A 17373-nucleotide genomic window follows, 5' to 3' on the forward strand; every position below is an offset into this window, starting at 1 on the left:
GAATTAAATTGGCTGTAGCTTGAAGCAGCTCTTCCTTACCTGCTCAGGATACTTCCTGTCATATTTTTAAGGATTTGTTGGGGTTTGTTTCTTTTAAAATTGGAACTGGGTTGCCGAATTTTGTCTTTTTTTGGGCAGCTGTGAAAATGATCATAGCTTTTCTTGCCCTGTAACCAAGATACATTTTATATAAAATAAAATGCACATATCCTAGATGTTCACTTGAATGTGTTCTGATTATTGTTTGCACCTCTATAACCCCCCCCACCCCAATGAGAAAGGAGAACATTCCCTCCATCCTGGAAAGACTTCAGGGGTATTCTGTGGCATGCTGTTGACTTGTGGCAGACTTTCTTGTGTGGTTTCCATTTCCTCAGCTCCATCCTTGGTGTGGCATGCTGTAGGCCTGGAGCCACTTGCAAGGTCCCAGAATGTTGTCCCCTGTGCGCACCCCTTCAGCCACACGTCAGAGCTCTCTGGTGGCAGAGGGCAGCAGGTGCTCTGTAGGGCATGTGGCCAAGGCAGGGGATATAAAGCTGCCTTTTGAGAAGCAAAGAGGGTACCAACAGTAGCTTGGGTTTTTAGTGATCTTGCCTAAGAATGTGTCTGTGGCAAAACGTGGTTTCTAGGTCTCACTTTCTGGGGAGCAGAGGGGCCAATAGGTGTGGTGACAGCATTCCCCACATGGCCAGAACCATGAAATTTTGTCCTCGGTCCCCATGCCTGGTGTACTCGCTCATTGCAAAAGTCAGATGTCACCTTCTAGAACATTCTCTCCCAGAACACCCATTCCCTTTGGCGGGGTTGCTCACTTGTACTACTGCATTGTTTTTTCAGGGAGTTTGCTACCCTCAGTGACCATGAACTCAACCACTCAAGGTCACTGTTGGTTACCCTGAACCAGTGTCATCGCCTGTGTCTTGAAGATCACTGGGCTTTGCTGAAGAGTTCATGGGATGATATTCAGTGTTATTCATTCAGCTTATCATATTACAGTTGACAGGGTAAAAGCATGGAAAATAAATTTATATTTATTTCCACTGGCTTAGTATTGACATGTATGTGCCTTAAAGGAAATATGCTTATATTTATTTCTACTAGCTTAATATCAGAATATTCTTTTTGTTTTATTTTTGGTACTGGGGATCAAACTCAGGTCCTTGTGGTTGCGAGGCAGGCTGCTGAACCACTGAGCTAAATTCCCAGCCCCTTATATTGGAATATTCACATGACTTAAATACCATGGAGCTCAGGAAAAGCTTGATGGGAGCACTACACTTTTTGTCTTCTGTCCATCTAGGGTGAAAAGTCTGCAGAAAGACAATTTGCAGTTCCCCGAATCAAAAGTCCAGGGACTCAGTTTTTTTGTGTCTGAGTGGGATCTCGATTCTTCCATATGTTTTTCATAGTGTGAAGTTTGAGTAGAGCAAATAATTACTCCTAGTTCATGTTGCCTTAGTATGGGTCCTTCTTAAAGTGAACCAGGCAAGTACTCTCAGACTTGGCCTCTGCTGGAGCTGCTTGCAACACAGGAAGCTGCCTTGCTTCTTTGCTTAGGGCAAAAGCTGGATTGAGTACAGCAGACCCCAGCCAGGGACCCAATCAAATTGCAGAACAGCAAAAGTGTCTTCAGCAGAGCCATGACCCTGGAAAGGCTTCCTCTTGTTGCTTCTGATACAAATGTCAGATGAGGGCTGTTTTCTGTGCTGTGGAGCTTATGTCACTAAAATCAATGTAGAGTTCTATTTCTAGCAGATGTCACAACTTGCCTCCCCTTTTTATAGAAGTCTGAAGCTATTTTAAATCTGCATTCAAATGCAAGCAACTAGGCTTGCACTGCTCTCTGTGGCAGCCATGGCCGAGGACAGAGACTTCCAGCATGGGTACCAGGAGCCTGGGAATGCTCCTTTGGGAGGGCAGGAAATGTCTCTCTTCCATTGGTCCTTTGGGAGGAGGTCTGCAAGGCTTACATGGAGAGGAACTTTACAGGGTCTTCAGACACTGCGCCAGCCCTCTCCTCCTAACCCTTCAGTTGTTTGTCCCCAAGCTGTTTGTTCTGTAATCTGAGGAGACGACTGAATTTTCATGTTTTATACATTTTATTCATACATTTCTCCAACTTTGAAATGACAAGAACCCAAATTCTATGGTTTTCCATTACACAGCATCCTACAGATATGTATATTCTACAAAGAATACTATGGAGTTTTTCTTCTTCCCTGTCACACAAGATAACTGATTAGGGTTTCCACTTGTACAGCGTTGGCAGCGCACCAACGCCATGGTTAAGGGATCAGGACGGGAGGGCGTGTGCTAAGGCATGTAAATAGATACACACAGAGAGAAAGAAAAGCAGGACATTTACAAAGAATCCGAACCTTTCCAATCCCTTCAGCTCTTCTTGCAAGCTAAGGCTTTGCTGTACCCTGCAAATACTTACAATTGGATACGGTGAAATATACAACAACCATTAACATCTCTCTCTTTTTATCACTGAGACAATACTTCAAAACCTTTTATAAAAAGGCAATAATACATACAGAAAAAAGAACACGTTGGCAAACTTTATGCAAAACCACCTCAGAACCGAGTTTGAATGGTGACGTGCCCACATTGCAGTGAAACACGATGCTCTGGTATCAGCACATGAAGGCTGTGCAGCCTTTGTGCCTGGGAGCTGCCACCTGCCTACCTGGAGGACATTTTGGGGACAGCTAAGACTGGCAATCAATGCCCCCAATTCTTGGTCTCTTCCAAAATGAAAAAAATTGGTGGGGCCACTCACTGTGGATGCCTATTTCTACTCCCAAGCACAACTCCTTCAATAGATTGTATTTCCCCTGGGCCCAGAGACAGTCAGCCCAGGCCTCCACTGCTGAGAGCATTGGCATGTCCCCGAGGTCATGCTCCAGAGAGAATGGAGCTAACTCTAAGTGGTAATCAAGTTCCAAGTTTTTGCACTCACGTGGAGATGGAGTCATGCTTGGGGCCAGAAAGTGGGTCTCCTGTGTGGTTGCAAACATCTCTTTCCATTTTCTTTTGCTCAGTCCATTTGCACAGGTTCAGGGAAGTTGATGGAGAATCAGGTGAGAGGTGATGGGCACTCAGGAGTTTCTCTCCCTGGGAAGAGCTAAGTAAGACTTGGGAGTGTCTGCTCTAGAGAGGATGGTGCCCTCTTTGCACTGCCATTTCTGTGTGCCCACCTGCTGCAGCCCAAGGATGCCAGGGAAAAGACCAGAGGGGAAAATAGCGGAGAACAGACTCCTCTCGCCTTTCCTTGCTTCCTGGTTCGACAGCTGAAGTTCACTCCCTTGGCTGGGCAGTCTGGGACCTGCTGAAGCCCCAGGTTTAAGGCAGATGGACGTGAGTGCTCAGGCACAGCCAACCATGCAGTAAGTCTCAGTGTGGTCCTAAAACTGGATATACGGAACAGAGGGAACCCTGTCTTCCAAGAGGTCAGGGAAGAGAAAGCTGTGCCAGATGAAATGAGGAGAGATCACAGCATGTAGCCCTTCCATAAGCTGCAGGGAGAAGAAGCAAGATCTCTTAAGAGAAGAATGAACTGGAGGCGCAGAACAAGAAAGCCATGCTCAGTGACCTTTCCCTTCTGACAGACCACAGGGAGCCTCAGGATTGTAAGCCCTTGTAAGGAGGATGGCCTTAGGAGGCTGTGTTCAATTCTGAAAAAGTGAAAAACACAAAATACACAACAGCTTAATGACAGGGATGAGGACTGGAAGGGGTTTGCTTCTGGCATGCTGTGAGGCGATTTCTTTTGTTTCCAGAGACATTTTTATTAAAGAGTTTACTAATCCATCTGTTTTCTCAGCTAAGCTTAACTTCGCCCCAAGTTAAGAAACTCATCTGAAATGTGCTTTGGACTGCCTTGTCCTTTGCGGGCAGTTTGTACCCTGGGCTTCTCCCTTGTCCGGTTTTCTAGAGGGTGGCTTGATTGACTCAGCTTTTGCAAGGAATGAACTTGAAGCCTTAATAAAGACACAACTACAAGCAATTTCAAAACAAACGAAGGAACGTTGAGATCAAAGGCTTGGAAAGATAATAGTAGCTTCAAAGGAAGGCTTGGCCTGGTTGGCTGGGCTCCACAGCAGGAGATGGACACTGGGATGGGGACACTCCCTGCATTTCTCCATGCAGTGGGGAACTCTGCACATCTTTAGATATTCTGCCACCAATACGATGGGCTGGGAGGATGGTGTCTGAATACAAATAGCAAAAAGTAGGTCAACCATTTCTTTTCCTCTCTGAGCAGATATTTTAAACCATCTCACCCGACAGGAGATAACATTTAATTGCGTCTAAAAAAGCTACAATGTTATCTTGACACTGGGAAACTTCCAGATGAATTAAATTGAGCAATACTTTCCTTTTCAGTGTTAAAATGGAATATGCTACCTGTGCAAAGTCATTACTGTCTCATAATTAGAAAATTAGGGCATTTCATCTTTTTAACAAAAGACTCAACACATCAAAGTACTCCCTGTCCTGCTGTGGGGAGTGGGGTGAGGGTGGGGATCACCTTCAGAATATGGTTCTATAGTGCTTCAATTGACCACCGATAAGATTTAGTAATCTAATCATTTGCTCTGGTCTTTAAAAGGAAAAAAAAAAGTTTCTGCTGATGGAATGGAGGCAGCAAAGAAGCTTTTAGTAATCTTCTGATCGCTTAGTGGACAATTGTAATATAGCAGCAATGCACTGAAATGACTCTGAATTCAGAAATGTAAGCAATTCTCTGCTAGGTCATAAAGACACTGCTTTAGAGAAGATGTACATTAGTGGGATGGAACAGATGACCTGTTTGAGAAGTCAGTGTGTTCTAGGTGCAGGGGTTTCATCATCTGCATACTGACAAGCACAAGGCCCACTGGTGTGCTTCTCTGAGCCCAAAGAAAGCAAGCAGAGGGAGGGGGTCTCTGCTTCCTGTGTGTCAGTTGTGTTCTTTGTGCTTCACCGGAAAAGAGGTAGCGTGGGCACTGTGACACTGAAAAGAGCCGGGGTTGTGGTCAGTACTGCTGCAGGAAGGACTGGCTGGCCTTGGTATCAATTAGATTTAAGTCAGTCCTGACACAGCCCTGAACAACTCCTTGAACGTGTCTCTCTCCATCTACGGCAAGACCACTGTTGGGCTTGTCTCTGGTTTGGTTGGTCACCCCCACTTCGAGGCCTGGACACAAGTTGTTCATTCACCGCCTTGTCAGTATACTGCAGACCCATCTGGCTACTGTCAGGAACAATATCAGAAAACAGAACATCAGCAGTGTTAAGTAGTGGTAGATCAGGGCTGGGGTGCTGACAGTGTCAGAGGAGTATACAAAAATGCTTTCACTGTTCAGTCCTTTAAGTGGAGCTATTAGTTCCGAACACACCCTGCACACCCTGCCAAGGCACACCGTGACAGAGGCCATCTAACCTACAAGAAGCAAAAATGATGGTGTGTTTTCAAGGATCACAGGTTACTGGCAGTAACACGCTAAGGAGAAATATTCTACTGACCTCTCGGCAAAGAGGCTGGGGACCCCCGGCCCGAATCACCTGCATTGGAAGAATGTGACCTCATGGCAGGGTGATGAGATGGTAAATGACTCTCAAGCAACAAGGACAGATGATCCCCTGTGCCCAGGGCTACAGCAAGAGGAAGGAGAGACCACAGGTGGCCCTGTGAGTCAGCTGCGCCCAGGCAGGCTGCTCTGTTGTCCTGCCTGCTGATGCTCACTCTTGGGCCTTCCATGGGTCAGTGAACATCTAACAAATTGTAAAATGGAAAAGATTATTGGCTTGGAAACCTGAACAGATCCATAATGAAATGAAGGACCCAAAGGCATTTGATTATTGAGCACATAAAAGGAAGTATATTTAAAAAAATTGGTCAGACTGTCCTGTTAGTTCATCATTTTAAAGAAATTTACAGGGCTGTTATATGCTATTTTTTTTGGAATAATTCAGTTTATAGCAAATGCCTAAACTGGTTTTCTTCATTGCACAGTATTTTCTCTTAAAATGGGTGCTTCAAAACAATTACATACAGATTAAAAATCCTCATTTCTTTGCTTGATTAAAACATTAATACTCTTAGACAACACAGATCTGAAATGGTGAAACCAGCAATTCCCCCTCCCACCTTACAACAAATTAAATTGAGACAAAATTACAAACACATTTCACTACATGATTATTATTAATAAAAATCAGGATCTTTTTCTTTTTCTTTTTAATAAAGTTGCCCGAAATGCAAGGGATGTGCATAGGTTTACAACTTAGTCATAATAGCATTTTATTCTTATTCCCCTGGGTGTGCCCCGTGAACGGAATGTACTTCGCTGCAGATTACAGATTGTTTTGTCCAACACAGACACACCGACAGCATAAACGCTCGCGACTGTCCACATGCATTAAGAGTCAAGACCCAACTTCAAATCTCTAAAAGGTTTACAGGGTGCTTCAAAGAGACAGTATCACATTATCTGGATGTTACACAAAGGACTTAAAAAAATGCTATTCTAAAAAAAAAGAGAGAAAAAAGGCTTTTAAAAATTTATGACTGTTTTGTAATCACCAGACTAATTATTTCAAATAAATAGAGAAAGAAAGATATTCCAATCCATAAAATCAGACTCTAAGAAGAATGTAGTGTTCCACCCCCAGTCAAGGTAACAGAATCATTGTTTATTATTATTAAAATAGATTATAGAAAGCAGCATCTATTTTGTGCAGTTTTTAGGGGCCTTGGAAATAAAAAGCTATGATTTCCAAAAATATAACATTCCAAAGGATTGAAGAATACATACATTTAAAGATACATTTTATTAAAGTTTAGGAGAACTGATTAAAAAAGATACTGTCTCTTTAAATTAGTGTGTAATTGTTTTTCTCCTCCTATCTATTTGGACATGACAATAATTGTAAATGTAGGTCACACTACAACTAGGTAGTCTCTAGGGACCATGACCTGCTGACACAAGGCCGGTAACAAAGAGGCGTTTCCATGGATGAGGTGGCTCCCAGTTCTGCTCAGGGATCTGGAGAGAGGTTTAATAGACCCAGGACACCGGGACCCACTGCGGGGCTGTGCACACGAGCTCCACGGCTTCCTCCAGATGTCTGATTGTCTCGTCGATTTCGTTGTTGATAATTGTGAGATCGAAGTAGTGCGCATACGTTCTCTGTAAGATATCAGACTCCTTCTGCAGGCGCTGGAGAGATTCGTCCTACAGGGGGAGGGCGTGGGTGGGTGGGGCGGGAGAGGGAAAGCACACAGGGGACAGGAGTCAGATGTACTCTTCCCTCTGCGCTTTGTCCCAGGGTCAGAAGCAGTCAGGGCCACACCTGGGCACGAGACCAATATGGCTCCGTGACAGAGGGGATGGGGCCCTGTGGCGACAGGGTTACACAACTCCTGCTGGCACCTGCGACTGCTCAACACATAAGAGGGGTTCAGTGACAAAGCAGACGACACAGACACCTCAGTAGACACTCCGCCCCTAGAGGGCCTCGCTGCGCCTGGCCTGAGTCGGTGGGGTGAGGCCATGTGAGGTGTCTGGCCTGCAGGGGTCGCCCTTCCGCCTGCTGGGAGGGCTGTGGTGGTGAGGACCAAGCTCGCCCACTCCTTGGTCATCAAAGTTCATTCAGGGCCCAGCTGGATTTGTATCAATTCAATAGGGCCATGCCTTAACACAGTAAGCTGTATTTTTGCCTTTTCTACTTAAAGGTTCAGCATGTTCCAGGAATTTAATTATGTATAATGGGCCTCACTCAATAGCAGTGTATGCTAGAGTCAAAAGCTTTTTTGGATATTACCGAAAATGGCTGCAACAGGTTGTTTTCCAAATAAAATAGCAACAGGCATCTGATGAATGCCCCAAAATTGGTCTGCACTGGACACGGCCAGGTAAGAATCACTGTCCCCTCATACTTGTATCTCTTATGAAAATAACTCTGAAGGAAGAGAAGCTACTGAACTTGAGAGAGGCCTTCTGTGGCAAAGGACGTTCCCTACACCATAGCTTGCTATACATTTACAGAACCCTCACCCAGAGAAGCCAGCAGTGGGAGAGAATTCAGGGTCCTAAGTTTGTCATGTAAATACTGCTTTTCACTAGCAGGTCTTGAGCCAGGCAAGGTGGCTCATGCCTCTAATCCCAGCACTCAGGAGGCTGAGGCAGGAGGATTGCTGTGAGTTCGAGGCCAGCCTGGGCTACAGAGTGACACCCTGTCTCAAAAACATAAAACCAACGACCTCCCCCAATCGAAACAAAACAGAACAGAACAAAACCAGTTATTTCAAGAGTGGGATCTCTTAGGGGCCACTAGAAAGAAGTCCGCTTTTGCCTCTGCATGGGTTAAATTTATTATGCTGAATTCCCAAAGGCTAAGTTCTAATTTCAAACTAGGGAACTTTGTGAGTCAAACTAACCACCTGAACCCCCTTGCATCTGCCAGACACCAGGAAGGTGAACTATTGGCTCAAATGTTAAATCTACAGGGATGCAATTAAATATCTGTATATTTAATTAACAGTCAAATTAGGGTGTAAACTTGTCTTGTGTGTGCTGTCATTACTGTGTACCAAATCTAAGCACAATGCCTGGCACATAGCGAGTGCTTAATAAATGCTGTGGAAAGAACAAGCACTTGGCTGGCCAGTACCTGCCATTGCAGGATTTAAAATTATTATATCTATAAATTTACCAATAAACTTAATGGGGAAAAATAAAATTATTAAATCTATAATTGAGGGACCAAGTGATTGTCCTAGGGAATGAGGGCCAAGCATGACAGGGACAGATCTCCACAGAAAATAAAAAATGTGGTGACTTCAGGGACCTAGGAGCTCTAGTCACCCTTCTTCTCTGAGGTGCCTCTGTTACTTGCTAAAAACTCTTTGTATTTGATCCCTGGTACAAAAACAAAAACCAAAAAAACCACCAACCAACCAACCAAACACTCTGTTCTGTGATGAGGCCCTGAGAGGGTCCTGCAAGCCTCGGCTTGGTTGGGCTGTTCTCGAGAGGGCAGCTGAAGTGAGATAGAGACTAGAGCCTAGATTGATCCTCTCCTGGCCCGCAGTGGGGAGGTGGGGAGGGCAGACACAGGAGCAGTGAGTAGCTCGGAACTCGGTCTTTCCTACCAGGACATTCTGACATGGCACACTTTGTTTTTCTTTATTTTTGGTACCGGGGATCAAACTCAGGACCTTGCGCTTGCAAGGCAGGCAGCAGAACCACTGAGCTAAATCCCCAGCCCCTGCATGGCACACTTTGAACTCACTGTTAACCATGACAATGTTGATAAGGTCTCTCATATTGGGCTCCCCCAGGGCCTTGCATATGCTAGGTAAGTACTCTAGTGATGAGCCCTTTAATACATTTTTATTCAGAGACAGCATCTTGCTTAGTTGCCCAGGCTGGCCTTAAACTTGAAATCCTCCTGCCTCAGCTTCCCAAGGGCTGAGATTTACAGGTGTTCACCACCATGCCCAATCAACACACATTCTGCTTGCACTTAAAAAGCATAGTATTTTCACTGTGGATCTATTTTATAATGAATACAATGTAATAATCCCATTTTAGGAAACATGTACTCACCCCAAGAAGAGTATGCTTGCTATCAGTATGAGAAGGAATAGTTCGTACGAAGTTATTCTCTGGGCTAGGGGAGCCTATATGAATATACAGTTCTGGGCTGAAAAACCCACTAGCAGAGTTTATGATGTGCTTATTACCAAGCTGGGCTGATGAAAACATTCAACAAAATTTACAGATGAGGGCATCAAATTTTTGATATTGTTCTCTTTATAGAAAAAGAAAGCTCCCTCTTATGGATCTTTTAAGCGGAAGATCTATTTGTCAGAGTCTTCCTTGACAATGTCTTGTCTGCATGCTTGACTTATATGTGAGCAGGGTTTAACTCAGTGAAAACAAAATGCCATTATTCTAAGAGCGAAAGCAAGGGTTTGTGGGAACAAGATGTCTACATTCTACATCTATGTAAAGAAACAGGTCTCACCACCGCCTAACTGGTACTTACAGGCACTTTTCTGCACCATTTTGGCAGCTATGGAAAATTAATAAAAGGGCAGGGAAACAGGCAAAACAAAAACAAAAAGAAAGCAATGATAATTCAAGAAAAATAACATGGTAACCAAAGGATAAAAGATAACCACATGCTTGTATATTAAATAAGATGGGAAAGTTGAATTTTACAAAGGATTATGACTTTTACAAAGGATTATGACTTTTACAGACCAAATGACAAAAAATGATGACTAAAAATATGAGTAATGTAGGTAAATCTAAACATTTGACCTTCCCTAAAAGGCACAGAAAGTAAGAATTTCTAACTCTCGATTTAACTGTACTGTAAGCTTGGATGGGTTTAGGCCAGTGTTTATTGAACTGCACTGAGTCCTCTGATGGTTTCTAGAACTTGCTAAACTAAAATTCTTTAGGGTAACTTTGTATAGGAGTCTTCCTTAACCAAGGAAGTGACAGCAGGTAGTCACTGTTACACTTAGCAGAAATGTGACGCTATCCTTTATCTGCCCAGCACCTGAGAGCTTTCTGAGTGGTCATCAAAGAGATGGTTCAGGCAACATTCGCAGGAGTTAATTCTCTGGCAGCTGACTTGATTTGGCCTGGGAGTGGGCACAGCTCATTTTTTATGTTTTTGTTGATGGGGATGGAACCCAGGACCTTGTGCATGAAAGGCAAGTGCTCTAATACTAGGCCACACTGCTTGCCAGATAGAGCTCATCTCTAAGTTTGGTAGTCTCCAGGGCCTAAAATAGAAAAGGGCATCTGGGCACCCTGGCCAAGGTCACGGATTCCCTATGGCTCTCTTTAGGCTAAGCAGTCCTTGATCCTGAACTGGTCCAAGGCTGCTATCGTCTTAGAATGATTAAATCAGGAGAGACAGTGGGTGGGCAGCTCTGGAGGGTGAAAGTACCAGGGAGAGGAGCCTGACCGTATTTATCTTTGGATGTTAGAAGCAGACTTACTGATAAGGCCACTGGCAGACCCCCAACCTCCTTACTCCACATCCTGTCTCACCAGAGCAGACTTTTGCTGGGGACCCAGTCTGTAATTTGTCTAGTGGTTCTGATCTCAGAAGAGCCTCCCTGTTTATGTTGCTTAATTCCGAATATTGAAAGAGGACCTCAACCTCTGGAGGTATGACTGCTCAGCATCAAAGACAAAGACGAGTTTTGCTTAGTTGTCTTGATGAGATGGGGCCTGGGTGTTGAGAGTATAGCACATGTGCATCCTTACAATGGGGTGTGCGTAGATGGAGAAAGAGGAATTCGTCCTTACCTCATTTAAACCTGGTGTGATGGTTGGCGCAGCAATAAAAACGACAAAAGGAGCAAACTCTGCAGTTCTCAGGACCTTCAGTGCCTGTGAGAGAGAGAGAGAGGAGAGAGAGAGAGAGAAAAGAGAGACTTAAAAGAAGAAATAGCTAATACAATTTGCAAATTAGTCTGTAAAAATTCAGACAACTGAAAAAATTCAAGCCAAGGTTCAAATTTTCAGCAAGGTATTATGAAATGCACCAATTTTATAAAGAACATACATCACTTCTTTTCTTCTAAAGGATGGACAGTAGTTTTCAGAAAATAAATGTTGACAAGCTGGACATTTTTCTTATGAATGTCATGAATCAATCAGATTCATTTTCCTTCATAAAAATCAGCACTGACTAGATTAATGTCCATTTGAACCTGTTATTAGTTGGAGCATGAATTTTAATTGATGAGCAAAGCACTTTGGAGGTAGATTTGGACCTACAGGCTGGCTTCACACTGATCCAGAGCCCACTTTGTCACATTTCATACAGAAAATTGCCAACCAAGGGTAGCAAACCCTGGCTCCTCTAAGTGCAGAGGCTGAATTCGCACTTACACAGGCTTTTAAATTGCCATGGTGAAGGGCCCTATGGGGTGTATGAGGAAGGGGACTTCATCCAGGGCTGGAGTGAAGGCCCAGGGCCTTTCACCTTAGCCTTGCCACTAAAGACTGTGCGTAGTGCACTGCCCATGACAAAATGTGGCACTCAAGATCTTCAGGACTTTTGGGACTCCTTTCAGTTCCCTCCCAAGGCATGGCAAACCTCTAACTGTTCAAGTTCCTATCAGCACAGAGGCATTGCAGAGCTGTAAGCCCATGTGGCCCGAGTGGACTCTGCTAGGGGATCACTGCTTCAGCTCTTCCCCTGGGAGGACATGACACTCACAGAGGTTATACATGCTCCTTCGAGGATACAACCTAATACATCCAGGCACCCAATCCACAAGTGACTGACTTGTAATTAATCCATGTGTGGGGTAAACACCTTGCTGTTTTTAAACAAGAACTTCATACATCTATGTTGTCACCTATGTATTTTGCTTTTTAAATAGTCTTTCAATTTTTTTTTACTTTCCCCTGTTCCTGTTGTTCTGATTTTTGATTGGCTTATTGTAATAACTGGAATGGTTGCCTGCCTCCAGTTTTGCTGCTTTCCAATTTAAACTCTACCCTGCTGCTAGAATGATCTTTCAGATATGCAAATCCCATAGTTGCCTTGCTCAAAACCCTTTAACAGTGGCTTCTTGGCCTTGAGATAAAGGTAGGCTCCTTGACACGAAAGTTAGGTCCCCCCCTCATAAGCCAGGCCATGGTCACCTTCTTCTGTGTCCCTCTTTGTCCCCTGGCTTCCTGGCCTTTTTTATTCACATCTCTCTCTCTGCCTGGGCCTCCCAGTTTCTCTCTCCTTCCCTGCTCTCCTTTTTACTTGGCTGAATCCTGCAGAACTCAGTACTAATATTCTTTTCTCTGGAAAGTTCTGTGTAAGCCCTGAGGCTTTTCTGTGTACTCCTAAAGTCCCCATTCCAGTTCAAACACAAGTCCTTGGGGACCTTGAGGGCGGAGACCACATCTTGTTTAGTTGCTTCTATCATGCCTAATGCGGTACTGGTCATAAACTGTCTTTATGATTCAATTAAAATAGAAAACAGTAAATCTGTCTTGCACAAAATTTGTCTGAGGTTCAACTAGAGAGCATGCTTCCCACTTGGCCAAAGGGAATGCCTTGGCTTGTGAGTACACAGGCATGTTGAGACAAACTTGATGTTAAAGGTTCTGACTTTTCTGTTGAGTGTAAGCTGCACTTTTCCTAAGATTCTGAATTTTGGTTTCATGGTGTCCTCTGGCGGGTTAAGAGAATTTATTGTCTTAGCTGTCCATCAAAGTTCTTCTTTTTTGAGGTACTGGGAAGCCCTGGCACTGAGCTACATCTCTTGTCCCTTAAATAAAAAAAATTTTTTTTGAGACAGTGTCTTGTTAAGCTGATAAATGGCCCAGGCTGGGTTTGAGCTTGTTGTAATACTCCCACCTCAGCCTCCCCAAATACTGAGTTTATAGGTTGGTGTGGTGGCTCCATCAAAGTTCTTTGATTCTTTAAAAAAAATTTTTGTTTTGTTTTTGCAGTATGAGGGATTGAACTGAGGACCTTGTGCTTGTGAGGTAGGTGTGGCGCCACTGAGCTAAATCCCTGCCCCAAAGTTCTTTGATTCTTAGTCACAGGCTCAGAGTCCCCTGTAAGAAAGCTCTTCAAGCTTGCACATGTCCAGTTTTGAAAGAGGTAAGTGGCAATTTCTCTGCCAATCCTTTTGTGACTAATGACTTTAATAATGAAAAAGCCCATTATATAACTCAATGGAGCCGAACAGAAGTCAAAGTCCTTTTTGTCAATATTTTCTTGGGTCTCCTCTCCTTCCTTTCTGTGCTCAAGCATCAAGCGACTACAAGGTCATTTGGGATGTAAAATTTTCTCATCCCCCCACACCATCATACACACACACACATTCACCAACAGCCAGCATTTGAGCAACTGAAATGGAGGAAAATCCTACTTGCTTCTGTCCCTGAAGCATCTGAGTGACAGATGGATGTCTCCACAGCTTCTGTGCTGAACAGAACCCAGAGATGATGAAGTGGAGAATGACACCCCAGGTGTGAAATGTGTTCTCTGTTCAGTGATCAGTCCGACAGCTACACAATTCTTCAAACGCTTTGTGTTCCAGTCTGCTACCAGGTTATAACACCAGAGCTGGCACGTGCACCCATCAGTGTGCACATAACCACCTGAAGGTCACCTGCACTGACTGTAGGAAACCACCAACCAAGGCCGTGTTCATCACATTGCCAAATGCCTCTTGTGTCTAAGAATCATATAGGCCTCTATCCAACCCCTTTGCCCTGGTTGCCAGGAAGTTGAGACAAACTCATCTTTATCATAGTAACTACAGTAGCTCCCATGGTCAGCATATTTGCTTCCTTCTCCTTCTCATGGCTTTGATTCTCTATTTCTATCCTGCAATATTGTATTGTCTAGAATTCTAAGATGCCTCAAATCCTGACAGTTTTTCATGTCTTCAGCGGGCACCACACATTTCCTCACTTCTTCCCAAAGGCCTCTGTCCCCATACCCTGCTCTCCTATGGCTTTCAAAGGGTGGAGTTTTGGGTGCAGTTTAAGCTTGGCTGAGGTTCTGAGTCACTTCTGGGACAGAAATGAACTGCTCACAAGGATTCTCCACCTTTGGGCAGTTAACAGCTGACTTAAAGATGAACTCTGAGCCCTTTTCCTCAAGATGAGACATGAACGCGTGAATAGTCATAGGCAAATATCCCTTCCTGAATCTCAGAGAAGTTCAGAGAAAGAGAGACACAGAGATAAAGAGACAGAGAGAGTCAGAGTGTGCAAGAGAGAGCACCAGAGAGCACATATATGCACACTCACACTCTAGTCAGATCACTGAAAACATGCAAGATTGAAATAGTCAAAGCAACATTAATTTAACAGTTAATTTTTTAGTTTTATTTTGTAGAGATAAATTGATTTTCTGGCTCATCTGTGTATGGCCAAGAATTAATCTCAGTTACTTTCTTTTTTTTGGTACCAGGGACTGAACTCAGGACCTTGTGCTTAGGAGGCAGGTGCAGTGCCACTGAGCTAAATCACTGTCCCCTCAGTCAGTTTCTTCAAGGAACAATATCTCATTTGACCCTAGTATGATGTAGATAAGACTAATCTAGTTTGCAAAGCTATAAAATACAAAAGGGCAAGCAACTGAATCATTGTTTACAAAAATCTAAGGATTTAAGGATGAATACAGTAACTCCAGAAAGGCAACTAATTTAACAAAATGGCCCCTGGCTCATAATCACAACCTGGCTTTTTTTTTTTTTTTTTTTGCAGTGCTGGAGATGGAATCCAGGGCCTCCTGCTGCTAGGAAAGTGCTCTACCATTGAGCTCCACCTCCAGCTCCTGGCTCTTGATTGAAGTACTGTACAGATTCCTGAGAAGGTCAGAAACTACTTCTTAATGATGTCCTTTCCCTCTGAGGGCAGAAGCAGAACTACTCATGTTCTGCTACTGTTAATTTTCTAACACTACCAATGGATCAATAAATCTAAAACTGTTACGTTAAGCTCTGATTATACACTGGAGCCATTACAGTTTCAGCTTTGGTGGCACAGGTTAGTTTCTAAACCAAACTTCATTTCCATGAGAAATAGGTCCTAATGTAATGATGGTGAACCTTCAAGAGACCGAGTGCCCAAACCACAACCCAAAACCCACTTATTTACCAGAAAGTGTCAACACTGCAATTAAACTGAATACTGAGGTCTTAGTTTAGAAAAAAACAACTGTTATCTGATGCTTGGCTGTGGGGTGATTTTGCTTGTGTGCTGAAAGGGGTCTGTGTGTCTGCTTTGCACACGTGCCATAAGTTCGCCACCACCATTCTATGGTTTTTCTTAGTGTCACTGCCTTATAGATTTTTCAAAACATTTAAATTGTACAACTACATACAGGGTGGACCATCTTGAGGATGCCTAGCAGGTGCCCACTGTAGAATGGTACAGTGAAAGGGGGTTGGGCCTTATTATAATAGCTCAAGTACAAATCCCACTTATAATAAGGCTGTAATACCCTGGCCAAGTCACAATCACATTAAGCCTTGGTTTCTTCATCTATGGAAGTAAATACTGATTTCTATCTCATAGGGTTACAAGGATTATGTAGTAATAGTGCTTGGCAAAATATAAAGCACTACATTCTATTATTTGAATGGAAGCCAGGTTACTGATCTTACTAATTTTTCTACTTTAATGTCTTTACCAGGTCTTCTAGGTTTAAAGTTGAACTATAACATCTTATTATTTTTCAGTACTGGGGATTAAACTCAGGATTTTGCAGTTGCCAGGCAGGTGTGGTGCCATTGAGCTACCTCCCCGGCCTTACATCTTATTACACAATATTATGAGTCATGTGCTCAATTTGGCTTTACGTGTCTACAACAGATTAAGATGACCCCAATGTTAGACCTGCACTAGGTGAGCTGAACACCAGCATCAGGTGGTCTTTCCATCATGTGGGCACGTGGCCTCAGCTGAGGTGGATGTGAGAGGATTTTTAAAAATGCCACAGATGCTTTTCTTGTTATGGGCTATCTCTGATATACAGGGGAGGAAGGAGTATCACCGCACAGCTTGTGTTCTTAATTGTATTTTGAGCTCTTGGCACAGTGCTTGGCATATAAATGCTTACTACGAGTTTGTTAAATCAGTCTGTGAGGAATGGTAGAGGAACTAACCTAATGAGCTAGGGCAGGATAGGGCATGGAGAAAAGTGTCCTAAAGGAGGGAGCCTCTCTGGAGCATCAAGGCTCTGCCCGACAGTAAATTGTGGCCATGGGCATCCTGAAAGTAGGACTTTTGCCAACCCTAAACAGAGTGGGCTGAGGGTAGAGGCCCAAGTGCGAGGCCCATTGGTGCAGACCTGTGGTCATCCCAGCTGTACTGTTGTACACAATGGACAGTGTGTGACCAGGGCTGGGTGTGAGTTGGAACTAGACAGCAGACCAGCCTAGCAAAGGGAGCAGGTTCTGGGCCATCCTGGTCTCCAGGGCTGCTGGTCCAAAGAGGCTCAGGCAGAGACCAGGACGCCTGTGGCCTGCCCTCAGGGGTCAGTGAACTTGAGAGATCACAGTTCTGAGAGGTGGGGATACAGGAATCAGGGGAGAAGAGTGCAGATGAGCTCATCCAGCCATCAGGGGAGCAGGGACAGTGTGGCCAGCTGGGGAGGTGCTCGGGGCCAAGTGTGATGGTAAAAGGAACTGCTGTGGCTATCCTGATGAGGCTGAGAGAAGGATCTCCCGTTGAGCAGTGCAGAGCAATGCATGGCTATGCAAGGGTAAAGGGACGGGGACAGCTGGGCTCTTATGAATGGACTGGCAGCAGCAGCAGCAGTGGTGGCAGCAGAGGAGGTGGCGGCAGCGGCAGCGGCAGCGGCAGCGGCAGCAGCGGCAGC

The 17373-nt window shown here is 44.2% G+C and overlaps 1 protein-coding gene across 3 annotated transcripts in view; it reads right to left on the reverse strand.

The window, feature by feature from the left end:
* Positions 1–5956: 5956 nt before the first annotated feature.
* Positions 5957–17373, reverse strand: part of Cask (calcium/calmodulin dependent serine protein kinase) — a 290329-nt gene continuing 278912 nt past the window's right edge. For all 3 annotated transcript variants that reach the window (XM_010610602.2, XM_010610601.2, XM_010610600.2), the window contains 2 exons: positions 11328–11411; positions 5957–7226 (listed from right to left, as the gene is read on the reverse strand). In XM_010610602.2, coding sequence (XP_010608904.1) covers positions 7050–7226; positions 11328–11411 — 261 coding nt within the window. In that variant the 3' untranslated portion in view covers positions 5957–7049. The remainder of the gene's footprint in view (positions 7227–11327; positions 11412–17373) is intronic.

Source organism: Fukomys damarensis, unplaced genomic scaffold (assembly GCF_012274545.1).
Source record: "Fukomys damarensis isolate Sample0158 unplaced genomic scaffold, DMR_v1.0_HiC HiC_scaffold_39, whole genome shotgun sequence".
NCBI classification, from domain to species: Eukaryota; Metazoa; Chordata; class Mammalia; order Rodentia; family Bathyergidae; genus Fukomys; species Fukomys damarensis.